The sequence below is a fragment of the Homalodisca vitripennis genome, chromosome X (assembly GCF_021130785.1).
Source record: "Homalodisca vitripennis isolate AUS2020 chromosome X, UT_GWSS_2.1, whole genome shotgun sequence".
Lineage (NCBI taxonomy): Eukaryota > Metazoa > Arthropoda > Insecta > Hemiptera > Cicadellidae > Homalodisca > Homalodisca vitripennis.
In genome coordinates, this window is record NC_060215.1 from 26,177,394 (window position 1) to 26,194,296 (window position 16,903).

General features: G+C 34.2%; 1 protein-coding gene across 1 annotated transcript in view; it reads left to right on the top strand.

The window, feature by feature from the left end:
* The window catches only part of LOC124368812 (pyruvate dehydrogenase (acetyl-transferring) kinase, mitochondrial), a 76,839-nt gene that overhangs the window by 14,069 nt on the left and 45,867 nt on the right, over window positions 1-16,903 (top strand). The window contains exon 2 of the mRNA XM_046826214.1: window positions 14,265-14,472. Within this exon, the coding sequence (XP_046682170.1) occupies window positions 14,265-14,472 (208 nt within the window). The remainder of the gene's footprint in view (window positions 1-14,264; window positions 14,473-16,903) is intronic.

Genomic DNA, 16,903 nt, shown 5'->3' on the forward strand with positions numbered 1-16,903 from the left:
CATTAGATCAGTCTGCGTAGTAACACCAGTATAATATATAAAATGTACTTGGAGTGACACACATCAGTAGATATGGTATGAAGCTCGTACACTGCCGTGTAAATATAGTTCACATGTAATCTTACACATTTAGAATTGCACTTGTGATAGCATGCCACCAATCCGGCTTATGTTAAGATGTGGGCTGTAATATTCACATACCAACTATCCCAAAGTTGTGTGGTTAGACATTTGGAGTTGAACATGTGATAGCATGCCACCAATCCGGCTTATGTTAAGATGGGGGCTGTAATCTTCACATACCAACTATCCCAAAGTTGTTAGGTTATACATTTGGAGTTGAACGTGTGATAGCATGCCACCAATCCGGCTTATGTTAAGATGGGGGCTGTAATCTTCACATACCAACTATCCCAAAGTTGTTAGGTTATACATTTGGAGTTGAACGTGTAATAGCATGCCACCAATCCGGCTTATGTTAAGATGGGGGCTGTAATCTTCACATACCAACTATCCCAAAGTTGTTAGGTTATACATTTGGAGTTGAACGTGTAATAGCATGCCACCAATCCGGCTTATGTTAAGATGGGGGCTGTAATCTTCACATACCAACTATCCCAAAGTTGTTAGGTTATACATTTGGAGTTGAACGTGTGATAGCATGCCACCAATCCGGCTTATGTTAAGATGGGGCCTGTAATCTTCACATACCAACTATCCCAAAGTTGTTAGGTTAGACATTTGGAGTTGAACGTGTGATATCATGCCACCAATCCGGCTTATGTTAAGATGGGGGCTGTAATCTTCACATACCAACTATCCCAAAGTTGTTAGGTTATACATTTGGAGTTGAACGTGTGATATCATGCCACCAATCCGGCTTATGTTAAGATGGGGGCTGTAATCTTCACATACCAACTATCCCAAAGTTGTTAGGTTATACATTTGGAGTTGAACGTGTGATAGCATGGCACCAATCCGGCTTATGTTAAGATGGGGGCTGTAATCTTCACATACCAACTATCCCAAAGTTGTTAGGTTATACATTTGGAGTTGAACGTGTGATATCATGCCACCAATCCGGCTTATGTTAAGATGGGGCTGTAATCTTCACATACCAACAATCCCAAAGTTGTGTGGGTGAATTCGGAGTTTTTATTTGTACAGTTATTTTATTCTCAACTTGGGCGTAACCATTTGACTTACCTCAGTTAGGTATTAGTATACTCGCACGTTTTTATATTTAACAATATAGCAGTTAGTCGTTCTAATGTCACTCTGATTTGTTTTTGTTCAGAGCTGTATGTAAAGCGTGAATGTATGCGTGTGTGCAAGCTAATAATATTTATGTATTTTGCTTACTTATGTATTTTTTCCTCCGGTGTATGAAAAACTACCACCTTGGTCGCGGTAAAATCGGGAACAAATTTCTTTAGTGCGACGTGTACGGCCAACAGCAGCACTCGATACCTAGGGGAACTCGACTAACTGACTGTAACGAGTATCGTCTGTCTAAGTGCACGTATTGTATGAATCGATAACACCTTGGTGCGGTGTGACAATGAGTGAAACCTTGCATGAGATGAAGGGTGAGGTGCTAAAGTGTGGGTGCGAGGACGTGTCGCGCCACCACGCGCCCACTACGTGTACGTCAACACTAGGCTCAGCCTCGCGACACACTCGAGATACACTGATAACGAAAATGTTTGTCCACTTGTCTGCCGTCGCACACGTGATGGAGGTGTCTTGTAAACATTGCGGAAGACGGTGAAGTCGCGAGTATTTCATTTCGTGTCCGAAGGATTCAAGATTGAAGATTTTTATTGTTGAAGACTGTACAGCATAACAGTGGTCAAAGATCACTGAGCCTAGAATATTTTCCAATTAAAGTTAGATTTAATTACATCAAAATACTCACAGACCTCATATATACAGTTTTCAACTAGGAAGCCCTTTAACTGCTGACTTAAATTTATTGTACGGCAATTTCTTGACATTATTTGGTAAAACATTGTACATTTTTATACCCATATATTCAAAACTATTTTGTGTAGTAGTATACGTACATCTTTTCGTGTTTAAATTATTTTTATATCTTGTGTTAAAGCTGTGAATACTGGCTGAGTCATTAAATTTATTAGTATTTTCTTTAATACACAACAAAGCTGAGAATACGTACAGTGATGGCAATGAAATTACTCCTAGGCATATGAATAAAGGTTTACAATGGGTTTGATCCGGAGCGCCACATATTAACCTGACTGCCCTCTTCTGTAATGTAAAGACTTTTTTACACCATCCAGATTACCCCATAAGGAGATACCGAAGCAAAAATGGCTTTGAATGTAAGCGTAGTATTTGCTCAGAAGGATGTCAGGAGAAGGTGAATTTGTTACAACGAAAAACACATTGTAAGGAACACCATCATATATTTCAGTGATCCGGTGTTTACCTCAATATACTGTATATAATGTACTTTATATTCTGTAGAAATGTACTGTATATAATGTACTTTATATACTGTAGAAATGTGCTGTATAAATTGTATGGAATGTACTGTGTATACGATCCCGATGTTCAAAACACTACGTGGGTCTATTGAAAATAGTACTAACACCTAATTATTTTAATCGATCTATTTTTAGACAACTAAATGGAACACCCTATGTCGGATCTCTAAGGTACAATTTTATTGGAATGTACACATCCGCTGTTTGAAAAAGCATACGCAAGCTGAACACATATTTTAATGGATAAACATTATTATTCAGAAAAATAATATTACAAAACACTCACGGCAATGAAGTCGATATCAAAACTTCTGATTCAAGACGGAGTTAGTGTTTAGCAGTAATAATTGGACTTGGTAAAGATTTAAATTTCCTCAAAACGTGGAAAATAATGGGAAAATAGACCACATATAGTGTATTGCTACTAAGAAGATTAACGGTATATCTGTTATCTGTATAGCTTGACAAATTAAAACACGTGCTTATATACTAGAGTCTAAACCCATTATTCTTCAGACTTCTTAAGTATAAACTTCCTCCCTTCCTTATACTTATATACTATATATTTCGTAACTAGTGTGTTGTAGCGTAGTGGTATCGTTGGTCAGCACGTTCTTTACCTTATACTGGTTTCTAGTGAATGAATATTTTCAGTTATGTTATGGTCCCTCCAATGATATTCTTGCTTTGGTATCTGGATCGAGTCGGTCTGTTTCTACAATCTCCAGAGCTGTGTTGGCGGTAGTTTTTTATTGTATCTATTTGTAAGGTCTTTATGCTGGATAGATATGCGTGAGGTGAAAACCAGACTAGAAGGGATATCCTGGTCTTACAGCTTGGGAGTTGGAGATTAGCTTCAGAAAAAAATATTTAAATTTATTGTACCATAATCAGCGGGTACATGAACCATAACAAAAAAGTAAAGCATTGTCCCCCATAGTGAAAGTATTTCAATATATCTATGTCGTACAGCGGGGAATGCACAGTTGATAATTAGATCCAGTAAGGACAGAAGGAATGGGGACTATTGTGGAGGTAATAATTTTGTAGCGCAGAAAAATGAAAAAAAAAATTGGTTGGTATTTGTGCTGCGGAGAAAAATGCACAGTTTTAAAATGAAAGCCGCTTGGGAAGTCCGAGTAAAGATGGATCTTAAGGAATCCTAAAGGAGATGTTGAGATCGGGATGAAACTGAAATTGAATGGCATGTGAATGGGAGAGTGGAGATTGCAGAAAAATGGAGGATGATTGTTGGTAGGCTAAAGGTAATAAAGCCAGCTGGTACACTAATGGCCGGAGGTAATATTGAGAGCAATGCCTATGATTATCTAGAGGGTTGGTCCAGCAGAAGGTAGAGAAATTTACTAATCAAGAGTAGTTAGTTGTGTCCTGTCGTTCTTTGCTGGGACAACACTCGTTGGTCAGAGCGTTCTGGCCAACGATACATCGTTATGAGGCTTGTTTGCGAGCAACCTCTGTGTAAGTTCATTACTGGTACTTATTTGCATGGCGCTGCTAAGGTGCAGATAAAACATCCGGAAAACTGTGAGCGTTAAACAACAGATGTAAAATGCAACTATGTATTTTATCTAGTTACAAAAACGTGACCTATATTATGTGTAAGAGACATACGTACTGCGTGATCGGCAAGACTGTGACACGTACATACAGTGATTGGTACTTGTATTGGGAGCTAGTGGTCCGAGATGAGGTTAATCAAGGTTTTACACGCCAAAACAATACAGCACTTACCGAAGTTTTCCGTTGTATTCAGAGATGGCAAGAGGACGTCCAGTTATTTTATTATATATTTCACATTGACAACCCCCCCTTCTAGCATAAATTGTTGATAAATACTGGCCCTGAAAGATACGTAGAATAAAATGTAATATTATACCGTTTGCCTTGTGGCAGTGTTTTGTTAGCTGTACAGTAATTGGTTACGTATTTTATACTTAAATCAGCCAATTGTTTTGCTTTACGTTTACGTGTTACCACCCTAAGAATGTATACAATATAATTAAGTATGGCTATTTTAGCAGCTTCGATTTATCTTTTTGTGTTTAGTGTTAAAACTTTGTTACGAATTGAGGGGAATATTGTTAAGCAGCACGAACTGAAAAATGCTCAACAATAAATACACATTCTTATTTTCTTATTACATCACCATATTTCTCCAACCTTTCTCTGTGCACGCTAAATGTAGTTTTCTCATACTTTTCCATTTACACTCGTCTTTGTTGATCTCAAATATCAGATCACAGGGTTGTCGCTGGATCGTGGACAGAGTGTATGCAGGATTAGGCTTAAAAAAATACACGAATGCAATAAGTAGCTGTATTTTATTAGGAGGGCACCACGTGACCTGACCAAATCGATTTTTCACTTAACTTTTTCTTTGTAACTTTTAGTAATTAGAAGGAGCAGGATAGGTAATAGGTATGACGTCGTGGTAATTATTAGGAATCCTACCAGTTTGTTTGCATCCCCATGCCCAAGTGAATCGTAAAAACGAAACATTAGTCGAACAAAAGTTTATTAATTTGATTAAAGCAGTGGTGCTGGGCGATCAAAATGTTATTTTCGTGCTTTGGGAAGTGGTTAATGTGCTTTGTTAAGGTTTAATAATACAGTATTGTACTTTATATGGTTATTGATCCCACGTTGTAATTAAACAGTGTATTATCGTGTACACAAAATTGTAATAAACATTGTCAGTGACTTCTTGCTGACGACGGAAGCCGAGGTTCTGTAAGCGAGGCAAGCTGTCAGCTTAGAGCAGGGGTTGTCAATATGGTCATATCACTTCAGCCTCTCCTTGACAACCCTCAAGAAGACGTTAAAAGGATTACAATCATCATGCCATGTGAAAACTATAATTTGATCGGAAGCCATTTGACGTGGTGTAATTCTGTTAGGCTAGGAGCAAATAATATTGGAGTTCATGTTGGCTAAACGATCATTACATGAACGGGAAAAGAGAAGGAGCTAATTATTATTAACATTGAGCCTTGAGAAATGTCCTACGTAACTCGCGGTCAATTTGCTCCAGTATTTCCGTGATTCTATGCTGACATCGCGTGCTATTATAAATCAAATACATACATATATATATATATATATATATATATATATATATATATATATTAACAGCTGTGAGGTATTTTTCCCCTGTTTATTATTCTATTTCAGTTCATTTTCTTGTTTGTATTTAGTTAGTTTCATTATTTAATTTTGTAAATTTGTTATCTGAAGAAGTATGCTGACATACGAAAATTCATAAACAGAGTTTACCAATATTTGGTTTTTTATTTCTACTTGAAGAGAATACATATTGATATATATATATATATATATATATATATATATATATATATATATATATTAAAACGCACAATTCTTCAATGAGTACATATGATCAAACACTCGCACTATCTGACCATTGCCAGTATTCATGACATCTAGGTTCTGGCTAAATACATGGATCAGGGGATTAGGCAAATCACACATAAATAGCTGAATCGAAAGTTGGTAAAGCTAGTTGGTGGCCTTCTAGCTTTCTGGATATTTTGATGTACCCGGTCATCTATTTTTTTTATATTAGCGTTCTGAAACACAGGAACTACTATGAAATAAAGTATGACCATTTTGGTACTGCGTATTAACAGCGTGTCTTGTAAAGAGGGCTATACGTTATTGACAGAGTAGACTAAGGTTTTAGGTCTACCACAATTGATATTTTAGTTGATTAAAACCGTGTGATAGTGCAGTTAGTGAGTGACCTTGAGATCATTTCATAATTGGAAAGCTACTTTCATCTCGGCCAAGGTTGCAGACTCAAAGCATCGCTGTCTACATGTCTCGTTCGTGTTAAAACTGTGGCGTACACCACTGTTAGGTTTCGGGATCTTAATGCGGCGTAAATGTGTCTTGAGTCCCTCAAAAGGATTCTTAGGGGAGAGTTCTCTCAGGATGAAGTCCTAAGAACTGACACTAGATTTTACTCTTTAATCTAGTCTCTGGCCAGCTATTCCAAGGGGAGAGAGGTAGCATTTTGAAGCGAACATCACATTTCAATCTGTATCGAATTATTCAGTAACTATTTCGTTCCAAACTACATTTCACAGTTTTATCAAATTGTATTGTATCTATTTAAATTGTTAGTTAAATTAGTAGTAATCATGTCGTACAGTGCTAGCGTAAATACTATATATCACTTTCCCCAAAACCCTAGGTTGAATTACAGAAACTGATTTTTAACCTATCATTTTAATAAAGTTATCAAACAAGTAAGAGTATGTCTAGTAATTGTACATACTCATTACTCATTGTAGTAATTGTAACAGTAATTGTAGTACTATTGCCACTTTTATTACTGATACTTATCAACCAATTTGTAACAATAGATAGTGAAATTTCATAATATGTTTACCAATAAAATTACGAGACCGTTATTTAGAATAGTTGTTTAACTGTGCGACTGTTTATCTTTGATTTCAGATAATACTAATAGGTAATATGAACAGAGTCGTAATTTATGTACAACCCAAAATAATCGTACATAACACAACATAAATAATCAGTCATGTTAAATAAATTAGAAAGTTTTAAAACTGGTTACCACCTACATTTGATCCATTCTAGATTAAAACCTTAGCAAGAATGCAGACTCGATTTATTTCAAAATAAACCTAATATGGTATATTTAGATTTCGTTCTCAATCATGTACTCGTATATGTATAATTTGTAATTTGGATTAATTAACAACCGAACAACGGTTCTATTTTGTAAGCTCACACCAAATCTGTAGTTTTATATACGAAATCATCACACTTTAGTTGTTATTAATAAGGTTTTATATTCTGCGAAAGTATAATTTGCCTTGTTTTACAAGAATGGATGTCAGGTAACGTTCTTATCTTATCTTATCTTATCTGATAATGCCTCCGCCATCAGTGCGGAATGCGACAGTTCGGCCCTGCACTGATGGCAACGTTTGATAAAAATTCCTCGAGATAGTGCCAAATGCCTGAGAGAGCAATAACATAAATTGGAGTCGATACAAGCCCATAGAGAAGTTTGAGTGGTTTGGTCTTGGCTAACAAAAAAGATCCCATACATACAACAAACCATAACATAATGTAGTTATTGTTTTGACAATAGTGTTTACGCGTTAAATGTAGTACTTGAAACAATTGATGTATTAGATCATAAATAAAAACAAATTATACAAGTAAAAGCAAGTGGACGTATTGGTAAAAAGCGGGGTTTAACCGTCACGGGGATGCCGCATGCTCTGGCTCGCGCGTTGTTTTGTTTCTGTTCACTATTCTTCACAGAGACGTCAATGGCCTAGTTTTAACCTGTCTGTGCCAGTTATCAACAGCGTGTGCCCCCTTCTCTCTCTCGTCGTTTGCCACTCCCCACTCAACTGTGTCTGCCGTCCTCTGTTCTCTTGTTACTATTGTCTATTGCTACTGATGTTGGCTTGATGTTAGCAACACACGCGGTTAACTCGGCCATCAAAACAGGACGAGCTAATTATTACCTCGTTATCTCTCTTGTGATGCATGACCTGACCATCACAAACTTTCCGTTTACGAAACAAATAAATAACCGTCTCATTTGTATTACATCTGCGCACTGCACAACTCATTGGTTGTATTAAAATTTATTATAACTACTTTTACAAATAAAATATGTTAACTAGATGGCGGTTATCATTATCATTGAATTATCATTTACCTTAACCTAAAAATATCTGATGATGAATTCGTTGAATTCGAAATGTACATTGTACAAAAATAAAATCTATCAAAACTGTTATAAGGTGTATTATTGTATATTATAATAATGTAGATATGTTACGGCGTTTATTGTAATCTTATATGAGCGATAATGAAGGCAATCGGAGAGCCACGTTATTTTATGTTGTGTTAGATTCTGAGTCCAGCCACCGTATTTCTGTAACTTTATTTCGGTTGCTTAATTCCTAGCTTTATCTGTGTTATTGTCAGCTCAGGAGATAACGATCAAGGAAAGTGTTTCCCTTCACTTACAAGGAAAACAATTCAGTGTGAGTTAAATATATGGATACACTCTGTTCAGTGTATGATGGATAAAGATAGAGGGATGGAACTTGGGACACTTTTCTAGGAAATAGAAGTGAACTTTTTAGTCACTGTTACAACTTTGTCCGTTTCCCCAAAATGGGATTTTTTGGAGGGGGGGGGTCAGCTTAAAATTTTTAAATGTAAAGACTTATTAAGTTTAAATGTAAAGTTACAGTAGCACTTGTAATTATGCCCCCCCCCCAAAGACAATTTTGAGGAAATGCTTCACTTTTGTTTCCTATAGGGGTGTCCTGAGTTTCATTTTTCTATCTTTATCTATTGAAGGTTGAGCAGAATCCATCCATGCTTTTAACTTAACTAATTTCAATGAGTTGCCATTTTGTATTGGGTTCAGATAGAATGTTCCACTGTTCGTCTTCGTTTATCAAGAATTAATGTTAAATGTCACTTAATGAGTCTTAAAGTTTAAAACTTTTGAGCCCTCCCCCCCAAATCCTATTTTGGGGAAATGGGCAAGGTTTTAACAGTGACTAAAAAGGTCACTTCTATTTCCTATAAAGGTGAGTTCCATCCCTCCATCTTTATCCAAACAGAGTGTATCCATACTTTTAACGCACGCTGTATATTATAAAATGATAGACTGTTCTAGGAATCTATGGCAGTGCAAAATGCAACTGGGTTGCAAAATGACTTGTACTTAGGGGATTTAAAATAAAATTGAAACCGTCAGTGTTCTTTGTATATGTTTGCGCCGAAGTATCCAGCATAATCTTTTGCAAAGAACTAAAAATGACTAAACCAACTGTAAACTGAAAGGAAGAATATTTGAAAGAACTGTACGCAGTAAAATATTTTTTTGCTTTTGGCATGTTTGTTCTTTTATTAAAAGTCTTGTGAACTTTGACTTCAAAAGATTAAAATGATATCATTTTGAAACTTAACAAAATACTTTTATCTGAAGTACTGATATCCTGTAGGCTGTATTGAAGTGGGCTTTTATGTAGTAGCTTGTGTTGAAAAACTAGTTAGATTCATTCATAAAGTTTTATGCTTAACAGTTCCCATGAAGAAGAAAATACATTGAATTAAATAATGTAGTCTATTAGTAACAGGTATCAACATAATACCTACTGTTATTAATTTTGCAATGGAATTTGAATATTTCTGTAGTGTAGCGTGCAAATATAATAAACAAACAACGGAAGCCAATTAACACGTGATTTTTGGAATTAACCCGAGTTTTTTAAATTGACACAAGATTTTTGGAACAATCGATTATTTACTGTTTTCCGAGTTTGTTACTATTAAAGCTAAATAAAAGCACTATGAGTTAAAAATCAAATTTTTATATTTCTACCACATGTAACTTATACTTATATACTTATTATATACAGGGTGTAACTGAAATACACCGACAAACTTCAGGAGGTTGTTCTTGGGGTCAAAACAAACCAAAAAGTTCCTATAAATGTATATCCTAAAATGCATAGTTTTCTGTCTGTCCGTCTGTTTGTGTTTTTTACATTAAAATTTATTTTCTAAACAACCATTAAAGGTAGGAAGTTAAAATTTTCAACATATGCTAATCTAGTAAGATGGTCAATTTAAAAAATTTTTAATTTTTAGTCAACAAAATTCAAAACGGCTGCTTGTTAAAATCTTTCATGATGAATTTCTTAAAAACTATTTCCTGTATAAAAAATGTACTCAAATAAAAAAATTATATAAATTTTATTCTAAAATAAACAGTACCACCTTATTTATTGAAATCGCTCAAAGAGATAAAAAAGTTGTGGCATTTTTCTTTACCTAGTAACATCATATTTGCAAGTTTTTCCAAGTTTCATTAATAAAGATTTTAACAAGCCGCTGTTTTGAATTTTATTGACTAAAAATTTTCAGTTTTTTAACTCTGTCAATTAACTCAGTTGTACCCCAACTTTTCCACCCCATTCTTTGAATACTATTTTATTGAAATGCATTAAAGCGATTTCATTATTTAAATTTAGATTTAGAATAAGATGAGTTTTTTTGCTCACAATAATAGTTTTAGGGGCAGATCACATGAAATCTTCCGAATCGGATAGAATTCAAGATCATTCATGTGAGTCTTTATTTATGTTTAATATTGACTATCAGTCAATGATTGGAGGTATCCACACGATTTGAGTTTACCAAACAGTTTAAATAAAAACCTTGTGTCAGTGGCATCCAAAGGGAACGAAATATTTCAGTTGTATATAAAAAGGCCTAAGACTTAAGAGCAAATAATAGAATCTAGGGTAACATCGGTCTTGGAAGTTAATAAACTTCTGAGGTGAATTCATGTAGTTAAAAGTTTACAAACAGAGTTTTGGGAACGCTGGGAATTTCCGTCATTCACTATGCTCGTTGCACTGCTATAAATAACTTGCATGTTGTCCCCTCTTGAACTGAAGCCAATAACAGTACCATTTCCTTTAGTGTAATCATATTTTTTGTCTTTGACTGTTGAGAGAAGTTCTTGATGTCCTAGTAGAGCATATCGCATTGCAATTGTTATGCTGTAGTGTAGTATCAGAAAGTGGGATGATTAAAACTTATAAATAGTTTATATACAAACCTTCTTTGTTAAACTCCATTACTAACAGAAAATGTCATCATTGCAGTACAGTAGTCCCAAAAAAATTTATGAAAAACCTTGCCTAATAAAAGTGTAGAAGAACATCAACAAATATACTCTTCTCTGTACATGTTGTGCAATACTCATATAATTAATTCTACAGTACGCATTAGACTTCTCTCTGAGGGATGGCAATCAGTGTTAAAAAGGCAGGGAAAGTAAGGAAAAATCCAAAGTCCAAGTCCTTAAAATAATCTAAAGGTCAGGAAATATTTAGCAGTCACAAGTATTTATTTGTCTATACTATACCATTCTGGTCGGTTCAAAGTCAGGCTACAAAATCTCAAAACTATACATTTTGAGTTTTTATGTTGAGTTATTCAAACCCATGCTTTACATTGTTCCTAAACTCCTCTTCTCTTACACACTACTGGTCTCAGTGCAGGAGTGCTAGTGAAGATTTCTATGTGCCATTATCTGAAGTCTGATGTAAAAAGTTCAAGAAACAAGGTGAAGAGCCGGCTATCGTGATCTTCAATTCCTAAGAACTGTGTTGAATCTCAAACACTTATACCTTTAATTTTAAATATAAAATTATGAGAGATGGCTCATTTTAAAGATACAACTAATATACATCCAATAGCAATTCGGTTTAAAAACATTCTTTTTGTAATTCATAAATGAAATCTCAAACCTTTGTATAATTGATATTTTTCAGCAATACAAAATGGTAAACTTTATAAGGAAAACTAAAAAAAGCACTTCGATATCTTTAAAATGAGTCATTTTTCATAATTTTGTTACGAAAAATAAGGGTGTAAAAGCGATTAAAGTTTAACATTGTTCTTATGTGCTAAAACACAAAGTAATTTAACTAGAAGTTGGTTCTTAAACTCTTAATGACGTGAACATTTATAAAAACATACATGATACCAACAACAATTTATTTTAAATTTCAGGCTCCACTAGCTTACTGAAAATCGCATTAGACTTGACAATCACTTGAAATTCAGACAAGGTCAAGATTGCTTGACACCTTTATAAAACTCATAATTTTTGAGAAAGTATAGTTTGAAGACATTTGAAATTTATAATTACTGCGGTATTGTATATACTTAAATGTCATGTAATTGATTAGTTGTTTTTTAAGCCTAGTTACAGCTAAAATAATTCATAGTAATCACTAGTGGGATGTTTAATGTTGGAGATTTTGAACTTTTTCTCTCTCAGAACAATATTCATGAAATATAAGTAAAAGCGAGAATCTGGAGCTTAAGTAACCCAACTAAAAAGGGTAGCCTAAGCAGTAACTATCAATGCGACACATACTGTGATGGTTAACAGTTAAGAGAGTTGTACTACGATATTGTAGATAAGACATGTATTTAAATACACTCGTGCAATTAAAGGTGAAAGAACAAAAACAGTATCATAATCAATTGAGTAGTGTAATTCCCTTAGCTTCTTTGATTAAAGTTTGGTATGGATGATTTCAAATGATAAACAGATTATGGAAATTTGCTTTGTTACATCAGAAACACTATGTTTTTCATCCTTAACCTTGTGTTTTACGGTTTTACGAAGAGTGCACATAATGGTTATGAAAATGTTGAACAATGGCAAATGTCCCTAACTTAATCCACTTAAGCCACTTGTCCTATGGAACTTCACTTTGGGCGAATTGTTCCTATGCTCACAAATTATTTGTGTTACAAAAAAAAGCTGTCCGTCTTATCTGTGGTGCAGACTGGCAGGATCACTGCAAACCATTTTTTGTTAGGCTAGGTATCCTAACTCTACCGTCAATGTATGTTTTTTCAGTTCTTATGTATGTAAGGAAAAACTTGCAAATCACAACTAAAGTTAGTGACATACATAACTATATGACAAGAAATAGACATAATATAGCACAAAAAAGATGCATGTTTTCAGGGACTCAACAAAGCTTTTTGTATCAAGGGATTCAAATGTATAATACATTACCTGAAAAATTAAAAACTCTGACACTTCATAGTTTTAAGATAGCACTTAAGAAAATGCTATTGAATAAACCACTGTATAATATTACAGATTTCTATGGTGAAATAACTGCACTATTTCCTTAAGTCTACATTTTAAGTTTCAAATTGACGACTGTCATGCATTTTGTAAAATGTCAACGACAATAAAGATTTCTGATTTCTGATTCCTGTTTGCATTACTTGTTTCTATTACTGGTTAGGAACCTAAATACTAATCACACATATGTTGAGATCGGATGAGAATGATATGAAGAGTGTGCCCCCCTAAATGAGATGTTGTATCAATTTATTTCTTTGATGATGCTTACCTGTGATGGCATACATATGTGCAAGGCAAAATTATATTTTACAATCAAATTTTTATTTAAAAAACGCACTATTATCTCGAATGTTTTAATTTGGAAAACTAAGTACAATATTGAGATTTTACATCATACTTTATAATATCTGGTGTAGAATAAAACCTACACAAGCAGTTGGCTTAATTGATTGAATTTTTCTCCCTTCAGGTTGAATCACACAGTTCTCTATATTGATTGAATTACACTGTGGTTTGTTCATTAATTGTATAGAAGTACATACTGGGAAATATTTCTGTACTGTAAGTTTGACCTATAAAAGTTTTGTTATAAAAAAAATGTTATTATTGTAGCTACAGACCCTTTTGTCTTGATCATAAAGATGGGTCATTTCTCAAAATATACGGTGAAAACTTGAGAATATATTATGTTCCAGAAGAGATTTTATAAACAGCTGACTAACTGAACATCTTTTATAAACCAAATACTAAACGATTTTTTTACTTAAAGAAAGAAGAAATATTGTTCTCTTTATTGGAGTTTTGATAAGAAGTGTAGACCTATTGATTTTCTGACGAGAAGGTTTTAAAATTACAAAAAATAGAATGTATTATTATTATCTTTTTCAATTCCTGGTGCAATAAATTAATTCGAGATTGTGTTGATATAAATCTGTGTTACGTTTTAGATAATGGGGTGGTTGGTCCTTTAACTGAGTTGTGACTGCATAGCATAATAACCAAATGTTGATTTTCAGGTTTGAGTGCTTGTGAGAAAAAATCGTACACATTTCTGCGCAAGGAGTTGCCAGTGAGGTTGGCCAACATCATGAAAGAGATCCACTTACTACCCGATAACCTGCTACGGATGCCATCTGTGGGGCTGGTCAACGAGTGGTACGCCCGATCCTTTGACGAAATCCTTGAGTTTGAAAAGGCAGATTGCAGCAGTAAGAACCTTGATAGGTCAGTTGCCTCTATAATTTCTGTCATTTACTGTATTTAATAGGTATATTATCTGTTATTTATATACCTATACTCTGTTAAATTAAGTTGTACAGAATTAGATTAACTGAATTGATTGCTCGTAGTAACGGTTGAGGTACAGGATTCTTATTTACTTGTGTAGTAACCGGCTTCATACTTAGTTTAGTTTAATTCCGACTGTTTCGGTTGTTTGTAAAATTATTTCAGATCTGTACATATCTCTGTAATGACGTTTGAATCCCCTGAAAGAGTAAATGAAACCATGTAAACATTCAGTACTCGTACAATGAGTCCTGTTATTAATAATGCACTGAACACATTGAAGCAAACTTAAATCATTTCCATGCCTTTTAACAAGCTCTCCGTATGTCCTCGCTTAGGCTCTCAAATGAGTTACTCTTTCAATATGTATTATACCTGATGTGAACGCATTCATATACAATTTTCGCTGGTTCCGAAGAATTATTTTGGGAGGGTTGAGATTATATTATTTTAGTTATTTGCTGGTTCCAAAAAATTATTTTGGGGGGTTGGATTATATTATTTTTGTTACTTGTACCAGGTAACTCTACAATTCGTAACTAGCCCCTAGTCAAGTCAGTAAGATGCGAGTGTAGTGCATGAGTGAACCATTCATGTGGTGGCATCGGTTAGAAAGTGGGAGGAATTTTTTTCAAAAGGAATTTCAACACTGGCTTGCCAGTGCCATCATTTATTTTTCTTTGGATCTGCCCGCTCCTTGCCTCGAACTAGCAACTGGAAAAACATAATTGACATGAGAGGGTTGTAATATAATTTACCTCATAAAAAATCATATTATAAAATGAGTTCAAACAACATTTTATAAAAATATTGGATCAATTGGTGTTGGAAGACAGTTAATGTCTGGACCGAATCTTAAATTTCAATTTTAGGTTATTGTGTTATTGAACCTAAACTAAAAGTCTCCATAAGGAACTTTAAAAATGTAGTCCATGTTTTAATTCTCAACTTTATTATTTTTCAAACTTTTCTATTTAAAATTTAAAAAACCGTTTCCGTGAAATGTTTATGTGCCCAATTATACAATTATAAAACCTATTTATATCTTCAGTGAGAACATGAACACCACATTTTAGTTCCCAATATCCTTACACGAAGCTCTCTAGCTATATTATGGAGTAGTATTTTACACTACCGGGTTGTATTTTTATTTATGTTTTAGGTTTCTATCTGGTTAGTGTTTTTCTAAATATACATTTATGGCACTTACATTATACTCTTACATATCCTGGATCTGTAAGCATATGCATAGTGAAAAAATAATAAAAATGAACAGGTTCGTAACAACCCAGATCTACTAGTGGTAGACGAAATAATTTTTTAATTCTGTTTTCCGCTCGCGTTTTAGCATTGAGACAGATAGTTGCCTGCATAGCTGATATATTCCTGATTTTATCTGGCAGTCCATGCATTCAGAATGAATTGACCTCATTATCATAAGTAACAACTGAAATAGTACTTACTCAATAGTAATAGTCCCAATAGAAGTTTTTGACACATTTAATAGATAGTATGGAATGGAAAGTTTGCTTTATTGATAACTCTTTTGCAAGCACCTTTCAATTGTTTATATTAAATTTTAAGCATAAAATTCTTCACCTTTAATCCTGATTGCAATTTATCCTGTAACATATATTTTCCTTGACCTGGTATAAGGTCAATTAACTTATCTCCGAATTTGAAGGCAGTTTTCATGAACAACCTATTAGAGAGATAAGTGCTGAAAATTGACAGCTCCACCAACAAACAACCATTTGTCACTTAATCACTCAATTACACGTTACTGATATTACAACATATTGTAAACACTTGTCTGGTGCTGTTTGACACAGTTCATATCTGTTATGTGTTTTCCACTTCATCAAGAATCAACACTTCATTGAAGTTAAAGTCAATGGGTTTCGGTCAAACGGTTTAAATCCATGATAATTTTAACTTAAACTCCTCGAACCTTAGTATATTACACAAAATACCTTAATTAATGCTAAGTGAAAACCATAATATTGAGAATTCATTTTTACTAATGTAAACTTGAGATAAGGAAGCAGTAAGATTATCTTAAAATGGTTGTAACTTTCGAGTTTTAAAATTGCCATAATTTTTTATGGAGAAAGATAATTTATTTTTAGTTTTTGGCATTGGATATATATTTTTTTAATAGTTTTTGCATGATGAGACATTGGCGCACCCAGAAATCTTCTCTGGGGGTGTCCAGAACACTGGGGAGTCGGGGGTATAGAAAACCCCCCCACATAAGTAGGGGGTCTGAGGCCCTCCCCCCTCAGTTTTTTGGAAATTGTTAACATATTAGGTCTCAGAATCTTTATTTCATAGCACTTCTGAAGTAACAAAAAGAGAGGAAATATCA